This window comes from Colletotrichum destructivum, chromosome 6, assembly GCF_034447905.1.
Source record: "Colletotrichum destructivum chromosome 6, complete sequence".
Taxonomy (NCBI): domain Eukaryota; kingdom Fungi; phylum Ascomycota; class Sordariomycetes; order Glomerellales; family Glomerellaceae; genus Colletotrichum; species Colletotrichum destructivum.
In genome coordinates, this window is record NC_085901.1 from 969426 (window position 1) to 983669 (window position 14244).

Below are 14244 nucleotides of genomic sequence, written 5' to 3' on the forward strand. Positions count from 1 at the left end.
ATGTTGCTTGATCGCTTGATCGCTTGATCAATATCCTCGAACTCAAATAGGTGGCGACATGCAACACATATCACCTCAACACCTCCACTTGGGAATTGCACCTCTGACTGTTGTGGGGCACCCTGGCTATTTGATATTGACAGCTTTAGAGCTGCCTTGTCGAGGAACGGTGACGAATGATCCCCGCCTACAGCCACCCACCGGCTAACCACGTGTAGAGCGCGTGCGATTCAAGTCCGGCCGCGCGGGTACGGCTGACCGGGGTCCATGGTGGAGTTGACTGGGTTGGATCACGTCAAAAGACGGACACGGACCGGACAATAGTTGCGCCTGCGGGTCGGGATATGGGGACAGCTGGAGGTTGGGCGTAACATCGACTGTATTTAGGGCATACGAGTTGCAGGGCGGGAATATGACAGGTCAACTCTGTTCGAAGATCATGTGCAGCGGCGTTGGAAGAATCACTAGAACTAGAACGAGAACGAGCTGCTACCCTCAATGATACTGTGTCGGATCCGAGCTACGCTAACGCCACAGCCGCGATCTCTCAAGAGGAGAGAGAGGGAGGTCCCTGAGTCAAGCGTCCAACCCATGTCTAGCCTCGCCAAGTCCTGAAGATTGGCTTGCAGATAACCTGGGCTAGGCTGAAGCTCGTCATTGCAAGGCCAGCTTAAAGATAGCGTTGCTAGCCACCCTCCCTCCCTGCCGGTCAGTCCGGACTTTCAGACGAACCCCCACCCCGACTTCCCACCGGTCCTGTTCTTTGAACCGGTGTGACAGGTCATGCAGAGGTGCATCGCCGAATCCATGGCTGAGGTTCCTACCGCCTTCTAGATTGAGATCGTAACGTTCGAGGGGGAATGCCGTGATGACGATAGAAGTTGGAAATCATTGCCGTGATCAGCCTGCCGCGTAGTTCGTCTGATGCTCTGCTGTGCCTTGCATCATGCAAGCTTCGAGCTAGTTCCTCATTCCAGTCTAGTCGCACAACCTTTACACCTGTGAGAGCTAGGCAGCCCCGAGATCTCCTTAATTCTCGCTGAATTGGAAGGAATGAAGATGCACAGCCTCTTGTGAAAGTCTAACATATAGTCAAAGTCATGCTTCTTCCTTTCGCGAGCCTAGAATTGACCACCCACTCGACCCATGCTTGTTCGTCGCCCCCCCCCCCCCCCAAGCTACTGGGATAACAGAACAGATGGAGGTACGGATACCGATGCAAGAATAGCACTCAGCCAAGAATCTTAACCTTGATACTGTGCCGTCTTGCCGCAGGCAGTGGTACGCTGCCCTAAAGTTGGAGGGTTGAATGCCGCGATTTGATGAACTGTGCAGCCTGCTCACCGAGGACTGACGGGGGACGGGCCTGTATTTGTCATTGATTCAATGGCTTGGCACACACATATCAGGACACTAGGATATCCCGATGACAACTGCAATCACGTCGAGCTCACTCTACGATGTATGGGCCACCTCGGTCGGAGGAATCTATCTGGATCCTCTGGATCAGACCAGGCGGTGAATCGAGCGTCATCAAAGTGCTTTTCCGAGTCATAAACCTCCGCGACTCTCCAACCCCTTTGTGTCTGGCGTCCACGTGGGACAAGCAGAGGTACGGAGACCCGCGGAGGTTTGCCGATGGTGGATTGCCGACGGTGGATTGCCGACGGTGAATTGACGGCAATGGACAATGTGAGCATGTACGATGTATGCCAACTAGACGTAGCCTTCAGAGCGTGCTCCGCTTTTCGCGCGCCCGCGGCATCCTTAGCTATACGCATATGCCAGTCAGGCCGATCCTGTCCAGCGGACTCGAGGAGTAACCAGGCAGCCTGGTCTCAAGTCGAGGCACCTTTTTTTGGTAATGTAATCGTAAAGTTGCTTGGGAAGTAACCCTGTGGCTGAAAGTTCCAGGACCCACGCCCCAGGAACGAGATTCGAATGGCCAAGTAGGCTGGCATGGATAGACGTTGTAAGCGACACGATAAGGTTTGCTTTTGAGTTGAACTCCAACCAAATAAGGCAAAGGTTTGGTTGTGCGTTGCTTGTGTGAGGAATATGTTCAGATTCTACACAGTAAAGTTTGATGGCGATATATTGAGTTACCTTCCATGGAACGGTTCGAGGGAGAACTTGTACGTGTATGGGCCTTAGGGGTTCTTGTCACTCTTTGGACATGCAACGGAACTAGAACTTCAACTTTTGAAACGGAAACTTCGTGTTGGTAAACCTCTATTGAAAGAGGGTACAAGACACCAGATCGTCGAAGCCGTGGTGAATCACTGTCATTTCTCCATCACGCCGTGGAGGATTCCAGCGACCAAGTCCCGATATGGTGCTGTTGTGAACGCTTCACGTCTGATACAGGTAGACCTTTCCCTGATCGAAGGCTGTGAAAGTCAACTTGATTACATATACATCGCATGAGCGGGACGAGCGTCACATGAATGCCGATCAATTTCTAAAAAAGACTTCGATCTGCACCCTAGTAACTATGTCGGGCCCGGCTACGCGGGCAGTCATGGACTACGATGTACTCGGATCTGGTAAGTCGGCAATCGATCCTGGGTCACTGTTCGCAGCAAAAGCCTGGAGGCCCCATATAAGCCCTTTTGGCTTTGCGAATATCACCTTCTGAGACGATGCAACAACAACTCTACGAATGGTTGTGGTTCCCAGCCAGGTCGATACCATCGGTATCGGTTGACGTGCCGGCTTGCCTCGAAGTTTGCTCAGTGGAGAAGCCGACCCGTACCACTGTTGTGGTCTGATGGTAAAGTTTACAACTTCCTTGTCCCAAAAGTGACTGGACACAACGTATCCGGCCTATCCCTTCGAGGACCAGCAATTGCTGCCACGGGAAGATGTGCACCATGACTCGATATCCCATTGTAACGAGTATGTTCTGCAACTGGAGCGCAACCGTTACCGTCTGAAGTTGATAAAGCAGCCCCATACCCCTTGCACAGCCCATGCATCGTACTCGTTGCACACCAACGACGTCCACTACCGCTCGATAGGATAGACCTGTACGGAATTAAAGTTTTGTTAGTTGCATATATGCGACCATGTCTCTGGGATTCTTCACCCTCCGACCGCCGATCTTTTGTTTGATCTATACTTCTTATATTCGGGCAGTAGCTTTCACTCTACAAGTCAACAAACCATCCTCGCGACTCATAAAGCAAGGTTTCCTTCCGAGTTCGTCAAACTCAAAGCACAAAGAAGACAGCTTATCAGCCTTTCCCGAAAAGGTTTCTTAAGGAAAGTCACGGTAGGAATTGAACTGATAACGAAGAAGGCAAAGCGTGCACACACCGTTGTATCGTTGCTACATCATTGAAACCTCGCAACGCTGGCGAATCTCTAATCTAGGCTAACCTGGCCTGACAGAAACCGTAGATCACGATGAAAGCTGCACATGACCTGATTCGCTATGTTTTGACTTCCTTCCTATCATTTGATCTGGACTGTATTACATGGCATAGAGAGTAGCAGGAGGTGTTCGCGGCGGCGTGTCTTCGTTTCTCACAGTTGATAATCTCAAAGGGTGGGTTTGGGATACAAACCAGGCAGCTTCCAGGATAGCACACTGTTGAGTCATCATTGTGAATTATGCTAACCGTGGATTTGGCAAACGCTGAATGGCTACATGATTACGTGGAGGGAAAAAAAAGAAGGTTATTGACCAAAGTGCTTAATGTATGTGACGGAAATTTTGCGACCATCTTCATTACATTGTTAATTGCTGTCAATGCGCACGTGCGGCGCAATGCGGAGGGCAAAGCTTTGGATCGAGCGCGGGGCTGTGGAGGATCGTTTGACTTTGACTTTAATTGCTTACGACAAACTCTTTTTGGCCAGCCGATGTTTCTGCTGGGCGGTATCGGATTCGGGCTTCTCATTGAGTTTCCTGCTTCTGTGTTTGGTGCCGCGTTGCCGATGATAAGCCTGGAGAAGAGTCATGTAAGCGGATGGAGAGAGCCCATGATCCGCCATCTATGTTCTCACAGGTCAAAGATTATGTTTCAGCAGATATCTTGTTTGTCAAAGATTCCCAGGGCAGAACAGCGCTCCTGGCTACCGGAGGAACAGAACCATCATTGAAGAAAGACCCAACCTGACGGGTATGATTAGTGAACTCAAGCACTTTACAATTTCATTTGGAGTAGGCTGAACGCATAGATGTTGATATTGAGGGAGACAGTGCGTTTTAATCTCCTCCTGTTTCAATATGATGTGCAATTCTTGTTCTCCCTTTTTCCGATAGTCCAGTCTGGACTTTGGGCTATGACCATAACACACAGCTCTCTGGCAATGGCTATCTTAACTTTGATTCAGCGCCTTGAACGGCTGGTTGCATGTGGAAATCAATGTCTTTACTGCAAAAATACTACAGGGGTTGAGTTTTGACAACGAGAACCAATAGCAAGCGCACTTCACCCTTTCCTCAGTTCCGATTCTCAGCCATCTGATGGAAGAGCTTATAGATGTCTGCTATTATATCTCAAAAGAATTATACGTCCTTGTTCCAGTTAGGATGGCGTAATTGTCCATGGTACGGACGGGTCGAAGCCCAAGTTTCCTTGTTCAGAGACACGAACCTCTTCCGCCAAGATTACGAAACAAAACTAAGTTGAAGATGCCATAAACAAAACTATCGAAGATTTTTGCGATAAGAAACCCGCTGACTTTGAAATGCTTCGTGATCCGGCATTCCAATGTCTCGAAAAACACTTCTAGTTCGAGAGACTCATCTCACCAGTCCATACCACGTTGTAGTACCAAGCTACTTGCACAATGAGCGACCTGGAAAGTAGACCTATAACAGAAATGACTGTCTGAAAAATATTGGCCGAGCCTTGGAGTTTCGCTCACAACCTATGGGAAAAGCGCAGGCCAGACTGACTGTACAGATTCTCGTAGACAACAGCAAATAGCGAAGAATACCGTCGCTGGGTTCTGTATCTCGTTAGGTACCACAGTCTTGCGGACTAACGCTTAATTAGGCCACGCTCCATACGATCCTGTTCGGCGCTACCTGACGAAGAATGCGAGGTCATGCTTTCAACGGATTGAGCTCGGGAGAAGTATAAGCATCTTTCTTTACAATGGCAAGAAGAAGAGACGCAGAACCTGCGGTTAGGATACAAAAAAAGTCCCGGTACCGAGTTGGAACATAGGGTGAATCGACATACGCACCGGACAGAGTTTTGCAGGTGTACGATTTGGTGGCTGTCCAGACAGTCCTTCACACCAGATACAGCGGTAGTTCACCATTGAAAATCGACTGGAGGAGTTTTGAATAAATTGTGAACAATTTCCACCGGTGTCTTTGGACTTGACCAGCATTTGTATCAAGCGGGCTCTGCTACATCTTGCAGGAAATGGACGTGTGGCACTCGGTCAATGTGTCAGTCATCAAACTCTGCCGCCAGTCTTCGATCCTGAACATGAAGAAACTCAGGATGTGGAGTGTAAGCTGCATGACAGCGCTTGTCTGTATCATCTGCATAAATACAAGGAACGAAGTGGGCAACTCAAATGTCCCATAGCAGTCAACTCTCGCATGTTTCACGAACAAAAGTTGTGATGGGAGGGCGCCCACTGCTGCCCAAGACCACCTGAGCAGTCTGGCGTCTTAAGTGAGCGCGCATGGGATCAGATTTGAGGGTTTTCAGCCAAACCCAACCAAAATCAATGCAAAAGTATCCCCTCATTTCATGATCATCCATAAAAAGGGATCGGATGACGTTGTCTGACCGAGCTTGGGGGAGCGTCCAAGCATACACACATGCGAGTTATGCAACGTCAAATCGATCAACCTTGCGCCACAGACGCAATCCCCCCAGCCTGTCCGATCCGACGCCAAGCAAAATCTTTTTGTCTCTGTTTCTTGAAGCAAGCTTGCAAAAGAAGCCAAGCGATAAAAACGCATCATCCTCTCGGGCTGGACTGCGTCTCCTCAAACGGACTGGAACACTTGTTTCCAGAATCCTCACCGGCGCACGTACGCTCCTGACCGTGCTGCATCCGCAGTCAAGCAAGATCCCCTGGTGAACATGTCGTTGGCTCGGACTGGCACGTCCGCCAACGGGGCTTCTATGCTACGTACGGAGGCGACAATGCTGCGGCATCTCACAACTCTGCATTCCGATCGACAGAGCCCCGTCACGGAGGGGGGGGAGGGGGGCTGTGTTCAATCGGTCCCGAGCGACGCGTTCGCAAGACATTGAATAACTAGCTGAAGACGTGCCTCGAGACTGAGTGCGACGGGGGGGGGAGGGCGCTGTTTGCGTTCTTCCAAGCTCTCAAAGTATCCAAACCCCCTAGAAGAGAGCCGTCCTGCACGCAGCACCACCAGAGACAATGAACGAAGAGACCGAGACGATGGACGTGGTGAAGGACGCCGCCACGACGACAGAAGCTCCCTCGAGGCCGCCGACGGGTGGGGATCGCCACGAAGCACACCAGCAGTCGCGCACCGCGTCGGAGAAGGGCAGCAGCAGCAGCAGCACGTCGTCACCGCCGGCGGCGCCTTTGACCGGGCAGCAGCAAGAGAAGCATACCGAGGACGAGAAGCAGGAGAAGATCACCAGGTCGACAGACGACGATTACCCCGAGGGCGGCACGCGAGCCTGGCTCGTGGCGGCCGGCACGGCGGGCATCCTGTTCTGCTCGCTGGGGTACACCAACTCGTTCGGCGTGTTCCAGGCGTACTACATGCGCAACCAGCTGCGCGACCACACCCCGGACGACATCTCCTGGATCGGCTCCATCCAGGCCTTTCTCGTCTTTGCCTCGGGGGCCATCGGGGGCCCGGTGTTTGATCGATACGGTGCCTGGGTAAGTTCTCTAGCGCGCGAGCAATCATAAGAAATCCAAGATTCGGAGCCGTTTCCAGCACCAGAGAAAACGAAGAAGTCGATGGCTGATGATAGTTTGATTTCCCCCCACCCACAGGTCATCCGTCCCGCGGCGGTGGTGTACATCTTCTCCGTCATGATGACCAGCCTGTGCCGCGAGTACTGGCAGTTCATGCTCGCGCAGGGCGTGCTCAGCGGCATCTCCAACGGGCTGATCATGTTCCCAGCGATGGCGGCCACGCCGCAGTACTTTTTCAAGAGGAGGGGCGCGGCCATGGGCCTCGTCATCGCCGGCTCCTCGGTCGGCGCCGTCGTGTTCCCCATTGTGCTCTCGGAGCTGCTGGAGACGGTCGGGTTCGGCTGGTCCGTCCGGGTCTGCGGCTTCATCATGATGCCGGTCCTCCTCTTCTCGTCGATGACGGTCAGGGCGCGCCTCCCGCCGCGCAAGAGCCGCTTCTTCGTCTGGACGGCGTTCCGGGACCCGCTCTACCTCTGCCTGATCGGCGGCGTGTGCCTCATGTTCGTCGGCATGTTCATCCCGCTCTTCTACCTGCCGACGTTCGGCATCGACCACGGCATGAACCCGGCGCTGGCCTCGTACCTCGTCGCCATCATCAACGGCGCCTCGGTCCCCGGACGCATCGTACCCGGGATCCTGGGCGACAAGTTCGGTCGTATCAACACGCTCTTCACCGCGGGCCTCCTCACGGGGGTGCTGATTCTGGTCTGGCCCAAGGCCGGCAACGAGGCCGGCATCATCGGCTTCTCCGCGGCCTACGGTCTCACCTCGGGCGCCATCATCTCGGGTGGCTCGGTCGTGTTCACGTTGTGTCCCAAGACCCCAAAGGACATCGGCACCTATATGGGGATGGGCATTGCATTCGCGTCCATGGCTGTCTTGGTTGGGCCGCCCGTCAGCGGTGCGCTGCTGAATCGGTATCACGGCTACGATCAGATCTCCATCTTTGGCGGTGTGGTCTGTATGGCAGGGACAGTGCTTGCGCTCTGCGCCAAGATGTTTACGAACGAGGGTCTTTTGGGATTTGTTTGAGAATCGGCACTGGCGAACCGGGCGTACAACCGCCGTTTACGATGGCTTAGCTAGCTGATGAATTGTTGGAAGTGTAGGCAAGGGCCTGTGTATGTTACGATATGTTTACTGGGCGAACGCACACTGATGAGTCTGATGTCTAATGATGGACGACGAACTAGCCGAAAAAAATAATAATGAAATTCCAGTAAACAAAAACCATTGCCGAATCGGCAGCGAAACGGCCACTGACATCTCGCAATCGCCCCACGCGCACGCGTAACCCCAGTTGGTGCTGAGATCCAAGGATCACCGCATCATCAACCAGCGTAGCATTGAAAGCTACAAACAAGCTAGAAAGAGTCGTGCGGAACAAGGGGCAAAAGCACCTTGATTGGCGCGTTATATCGAAGCGGAGAAGAATCATCTTGGCTCCGACTCCGACTCTCTGACCTGCGTGGGCCACCGTCCCCTTTCCCCCCCCCCGCACGGCATTCTCGGATTTCTCTCACTTTTAAGACCCCTTCACCGACGGCGGCTGTGTTCAGCGGCCGACGAATGACTTGGATGACGTCTTTCAAGGATAACAGGGTCAGTTGCCCGTCAGGCCTGGCATGGATATATCGTAGCAACGTCGTATCTCCGGTCCCGGGCTGCCCATCAATTCTGATTCCGGGACGGCTAGGTGCAATTTGTCATCACTGACCATCGATGATCAAATGCCTGTCTCTGTGTGGGTAGGTTGAGGAGAAGCTTAACAAGACTTAAGCATAACGCTTGCTGCCTACCGTTGTTTGGAAATGTATCGTCCCGTCTCCTCACCCAACCTGCATCACCTACTGTGAGACCTAGACCGGCACTTCCAGCAAAACACCATCCCTCCTCCAGCAGAGAACCACACAACTGTCAATCAAGATGCTCAGCAAGTCGATTGTCGTGGCGCTCTTGGGGCTCGCCTCCCTCGTCACCGCCCAGAAAAAGGGACCCATTGCCGACGTCCCCCTCATTGCCCATACCGGCACTCCCGTCGGCAAGGAGGTTTCCTACAACGGACGTAAGTAAGCTGGATTGGGAGAGGGGATCCCTTTGCCTTTGGATGGATCGTGTTTTCTGGACCCGTTCAACTGATGCTATTGCGGAAACACAGTCACCCAGTACGTCTCGAAGCCCAAGAAATGGAGCGCGCACGGCAACAAGACAACCGGGGTTTTGTACCTGACTGATGTCTTTGGCATCCAGCTGGACCAGAACAAGCTGTAAGTCAACGCGGGAAAACGAAGTCACTCCCACGCGAGCTTCGAGACCCGGTCCGCTCCCGGTCCAAAGCCAAACAAAAGCTGACATGACCAACGCACTCTCTTCCCCCAGGCTCACCGACAGCTTCGCCCGAGCCGGCTTCGTCTCCGTCGCGCCCGACCTGTTCAACGGCAACCCGGCGCCCAACGACATCAACATCCCCGGCTTCAACACGACGCAGTTCCTTGCGCAGCACGGCCCCAACGTGACGGACCCCATCGTCGCCAACTCGATCCGGTACCTCCGCGAAGAGCTCGGCGTCGATAGGGTCGCCGTCACGGGCTACTGTTTCGGTGGCCGCTACGCGTTCCGCGTCCTCGCCGACGGTAAGGGCGCCGACGTCGGCTTCGCCGCCCACCCGAGCCTGCTGTCCGACGACGAGATCAAGGCCATCACCCGCCCCGCCAGCGTCGCCGCTGCTGGTGAGTGTTTTATTTTTATTTTTTTGTCTTTTTTCTTTTTTTCCCCCTTCCCGACGAGTGCTCAGTTCTCGAAAGAGGAAGCGTGGATTCGCTGACCGTGTTTCTTTCTGTCACAGAGACGGACAATCTCATGCCTCCCGCCCGTCGCGCCGAGGTCGAGGCGCTCCTCAGCCAGACCGGACAGCCGTTCACGGTTGCGCTATACAGCGGCACCTCCCACGGCTTCGGCGTCCGCGCCAACATCTCGGACCCCAGGCAGAAGTTCGGTAAGGAGGAGGCTTTCCTCCAGGCTGTGCGCTTCTTCGACGTCTGGGCTTAAACGAGAGGGGGGTTTCTTTCTGTATGTAGATAGCTCCAAAAGTTGAGGAATTGAACATCATTGTTGTAATTGGGAGAGAAATCTTCCCTGTCTTTTCGAGGATCGATGGGGTAGGGCGAAGAGACGCTTCGTGTCGTGTAAGCTGTCAACGGGGTGCTATGGTGAAGCAGTCACAGCCAGCTTCAATTCATTCCCGGCTTCCCACCACAGTTCGGCGTTGCCTGTGTGTGAGGTTTGATGGTCAGCTAGCAACGAAACTATGGTTCGTGAGAGTGTTTGAACGATACTGGAGACAGCAGCTAGTGCTGTAGGCGATTCATCAGATGGTGTCCGGCGTCCAGTTCAAACTGGACAGAAGTCAAAGACAACATTGGGTTAGGATCGATCACACATGGTGACAGATAAATGGAGAGAAGATACCTCGTGGCCGCTGAAACGAGGGCGGCCGCTTTCGCGTCATGATTTACTGTTGCAAGGACAAGATGTTCCTGAAAGCCAAGACATTTATTTCTCTGTGTTGGTGGATCGAGGAGGAAGTCTTTTGTACATATTCTGCCGCCGCCGCCGCCACGCAGATAGATTAGACGCATCCATCCAGGCCGGGCCTGGCCTGCTGCTCACTTATCTATTATGCCACGCTTTACCACGCCACTTAAGCTTCCGCGCCCGCTTGTCGTTGTGGATATCCCAACCAACGGCAAGGATTTGGACGTCACTGGCCTTCCCCATCTCCTGATGATGGTGGTTCCGGGCGCAACGATTCCCATGACATATCCGAAGAGACAAGACTCTCTCTCTCTCTCTCTCTTACAACCAAAGAGCCAGTCAGCCTAACCAATGGGCTTCACGTCAATACAAATCTCACCGGTTTAAGGTTTACGACCCCCTGCCAGTGAACTGCGTGCATCTCCACCCCCCTCGCTTTCGGTTTCGGGGTTTGAGGCGGTCCCGTCAACTGTAATGCTCCCAGTCAACACACACACACACAAACACACTCTATCTCCTCTCTGTTCCGTCATCGTCTTTGGATACTGCATGAGGCTGAATGTGCCCTGCCTTCGATGCCGGGATCCATTTGTCCGCTTTGAAGCCGCCCGGCCGCGTTGGGAATTCCGGGCCCGTTGCCTTCGTCTGCGGCTCCCTGCCTTCGGCCGAAAGCCCGGAGGTTTTCATTTTTGGTTCACCCCTTTTCGATCGCTCTTGACCCTGATATGGGGGACGGTGGGTTGAAGGGGTATACCCTTGGCGCCGTATATTCTGAAATGTCCAGGGAAAACGCTTTGTGTGGCGAGGGTAAACGTGCGCTGGTGTGGAGAATATCACCCATCCCAGGACTCTTGAGGCTCTCTCTCTCTCTCACACACTCAGGCAGACGCCGTTCATGCTGATGGCTGGGACCACACACTTCCGGAGCGTCACTAGAAGTTGCTGATTCATCTTGAATGACTTTGATATCATGGCTATAGCTGGATGCTCCGGTCGCTCATGAAAGCCAGGGGCCACTTGATCATGTCCTTCCACTCGGGGTCCAGATCCGACACGATGGCCCGCGCCGCGTTGATGCCCCATCCTTGCACGAACCACGAAGTCGCCTCGGTCGAGCGGACGACAGCGCAGTAGTACGCCAGCAGCGTCAGCGCCGCGGGATCGCGGTGCCGCAGCAGCCGGAGGTACTCCTCCGTAAGGTTGATGGGCCACGTCAGAACCACGCGTATCTCCGGCATGGCCGTGGTCTCGACGGCGTGCATGATCCACTGCAGGAAGACGTCAATCTCCTTTGACACCACGGCCTTGCTCGACGAGTTCAGGTCGTTGGCCTCGAGGGCCGAACGGAAGTCCTTGAGGTGCTGCGTGACGGCGTCCAGCAGCGGCGTCGACGCCGGGGTCACGACCTCGGTGAAGAAAGGCGCGAACGGCCCTGCCTGGATGATGGGCTGCGTTGATAGCAGGATGTGGTTCATGCCCCTGACGAGAAGGAACACGTCGAGAATGTCGTCGATGGTCGGCGAGTCGGGGCTCTGCGGTGGCCCCCTCTGATAGGGAAAGGTAGAGTAGGCGTTGAGCAACAGCAAGGACGAGGTCGCGAAGAGGGCGTGGCAGTTCTCTGCCGAGATCTGCATGAGAGACTCCCGCAAGCCTACTATGGCGTCGCTCTGGTGCTGCGAGGCGTGCAGCGCGTACGACTCCCGCTGCTCCGGGTGCAGGTAGCCGAGGTGCAGGGCGCTGATGGCGAGGATCTCGTGCATCAGGAACATGTACGTCAGGCCCAGCTTCGGGACCTCGAACTGCCATATTTGGCTCACGTCGTTGGACCTCGGCAGCGTGAGGCAGGTGGCGGTCGAGTAGTGGTGCATCAGCTCGAGATGCGTGATCCACCTGCTCAGGTAGACAGGCTCCACGGGCTCGGTGGTGAACTTGACAAAGTAGGGAAAGGGATCAGGGCTCGAGGCGGCGATGGAGGACCGCCGGTTGCCGATGGACGAGCCACGGTCGCTCATGAAGTCGGCCGACAGGTTGAGGTTGGACTCGCGCAGGCTCGGCGGCGTTAGCGACTGGTCTATCGGGCTGATGGACGTCTGCGTTTTGCGGCTGGCACCCGATCCTTTGCGCGACAGGCTCTTCCGCTGAAGACTCGGCTCCCTGATGAGTCCCGACTGTGAGCGGTTCGTCGTCGTCTCCCAGGCCATTTTGTCACCGGAGCCTGATTGGCCGTCGGACGAGCTCTCAACGAGACTGCATTGGGTGTTGTGTCTGATGCAAGCGCCACAAGGCTTGTTCTCATCGCACTAGGTGTAAATGTACGTCAGCCTGCGTGCGCATATGTGTGTTTGTGTGTGCATGTGTATGTGTGTGTGTGTGTGTGTGTATGTGTGTGTGTGCATGTGTAAAGGTAGGTGTGTGTGTATATGTGTGTAAGTATGTATGTATATGATATGACCACGGACAGATGGGAGAGTGAGTGAGGAGGTAAGATGAATGTGGATGTGAGGAGTGAGAAGTACTTTTACACGCCGTTGTTTACATCTTGCACAGCCACCGCGAGACTTCTTGTACCCGAGGCGCGGCATCTTTCGTCTCAGTGAGAGAAAGCGAGTGACAAACCACCAACTAGCCTTTCTTACCCACCCTCCTTGGGTATGTTGTGGCGCTTCACCGAAGCCAGGCGGGAAGCGAGCGAGCACAATCCCGCGAGGTCCGCGGGCGGCCTTGCCCCAGAGAAAACGGGGGAAGTTAAGTGCGTTCCCCGCTGAGTGAGGTGAGGGAACACTGCCGTGTCTCACGCTCTCTCTCTCTCTCTGTGTCTCTCTCTTTCTCTCCCTCTCTCGCGGTGCGTTTAAAGCCCCCCCTGCTGTTGGAAAGCGGGCGGGCGAACTCTTGGCAGGGAAGACGGTCGGCGGCTCCCCTGACGAATCGGTTGGAATCCAGCAAAGGAAGCGGCGGGAGACTGTCAGCGGGATGCAGCAGCTGGCCGGAGTTTGCTTTGCCCAGGCGCGGGGCCGCTTAGTGATGCTGTATACCTAGTAATAGATGGCCGTAGACGCGGGATGTGTGTATGCGCGATGGTTGGCAAGCAGGTTGGAGAGACCGAAAGCGAATTTGTGGGGATGGAGGGAAGGAGAAAAGAGGGAGGGGAGGCAAAGATGGACTGGACGCGGGCGGGAAGATGAAGAAACACACGTCGGGACGTAGGTGAGTGTTTGGGGGGGTGGAGGAGGAGGAAGATGAGGCCGGGACCGGAATTAGTTAGCGTTTTTTGAGGCTTCGATGCTGCTCAGCGTTTTATGTACGTGCGTATGAGTGTGTGTGTGTATGTGTGGGTGCGCGCGTGTGTGTGAGTGTGTGTGGTGGGTAAGTGAGTGAGAGATGAAGAACCGAGAAGAGCTACAGTCAACAACAGGCTGTAAAGTCGTTGGGCAAAAAAAAAGCTTGTTGGATGGAGAAGCCGTGTGTGGCCCCCAATGGGATGTTGGTTCGATATCAATTTTTCGGTCGGCGTCCCAAGACGGACGGGCAAGCAAAGATGGACGTGCAAGCCCACTCGAGTTATATCGTGATGGGCATGAGCCCGCGACGTAACGACGGGGAAGATCCGGCTCTAGAGTTTCCCGACTGACTGCCTATGACTAGGAGAGTGTGACTTTGAGTCTGCCCCGTCCCGCTATGCCATCGGGTGAGTGTGGGGGCGGGCGGTTACGAGATACAGTATCCGTTAGGGAGGAAAGGAAGAGCTGCTGGCCGCCAACTGCGCCTTGCTAACGAGTCAAGGGGGGGGGGGGGGATATAAGCACGGGGCGCTTGCGTCAGAAACAC

At 54.4% G+C, this 14244-nt stretch overlaps 4 protein-coding genes across 4 annotated transcripts; 2 read left to right on the plus strand and 2 right to left on the minus strand.

The window, feature by feature from the left end:
• Positions 1–6369: 6369 nt before the first annotated feature.
• On the plus strand, positions 6370–7917 carry CDEST_09475 (Putative major facilitator superfamily, MFS transporter superfamily; the record flags this gene model as incomplete). Its single annotated transcript, XM_062925634.1, has 2 exons — positions 6370–6846; positions 6964–7917. The coding sequence occupies 2 exons, from the start codon at positions 6370–6372 to the stop codon at positions 7915–7917; spliced, it is 1431 nt and encodes a 476-aa protein (XP_062781685.1).
• Positions 7918–8455: 538 nt separating this feature from the next.
• On the plus strand, positions 8456–9977 carry CDEST_09476 (Putative dienelactone hydrolase, alpha/Beta hydrolase). The gene is made up of 4 exons (XM_062925635.1): positions 8456–8950; positions 9044–9152; positions 9265–9614; positions 9731–9977. The coding sequence occupies exons 1-4, from the start codon at positions 8812–8814 to the stop codon at positions 9931–9933; spliced, it is 801 nt and encodes a 266-aa protein (XP_062781686.1). The 5' UTR covers positions 8456–8811; the 3' UTR covers positions 9934–9977.
• Positions 9978–11389: 1412 nt separating this feature from the next.
• On the minus strand, positions 11390–12669 carry CDEST_09477 (uncharacterized protein). Its single transcript, XM_062925636.1, has one exon. It carries the CDS (start codon positions 12618–12620, stop codon positions 11394–11396), a length of 1227 nt encoding a protein of 408 aa, XP_062781687.1. The 5' UTR covers positions 12621–12669; the 3' UTR covers positions 11390–11393.
• A 1-nt stretch (position 12670) lies between these two features.
• CDEST_09478 (uncharacterized protein) lies at positions 12671–13683 on the minus strand. Its single transcript, XM_062925637.1, has one exon. It carries the CDS (start codon positions 12999–13001, stop codon positions 12720–12722), a length of 282 nt encoding a protein of 93 aa, XP_062781688.1. The 5' UTR covers positions 13002–13683; the 3' UTR covers positions 12671–12719.
• Between the last annotated feature and the right edge of the window lie 561 nt (positions 13684–14244).

Coding starts and splice junctions, on each gene's coding strand:
- CDEST_09476 (XM_062925635.1), top strand. CDS start 8,812: ATGCTCAGCAAGTCGATTGTCGTGGCGCTCTTGGGGCTCGCCTCCCTC. Junction 8,951..9,043: donor GGAGGTTTCCTACAACGGAC/GTAAGTAAGCTG, acceptor GCGGAAACACAG/TCACCCAGTACGTCTCGAAG. Junction 9,153..9,264: donor CAGCTGGACCAGAACAAGCT/GTAAGTCAACGC, acceptor CTCTTCCCCCAG/GCTCACCGACAGCTTCGCCC.
- CDEST_09477 (XM_062925636.1), bottom strand. CDS start 12,620: ATGGCCTGGGAGACGACGACGAACCGCTCACAGTCGGGACTCATCAGG.
- CDEST_09478 (XM_062925637.1), bottom strand. CDS start 13,001: ATGCCGCGCCTCGGGTACAAGAAGTCTCGCGGTGGCTGTGCAAGATGT.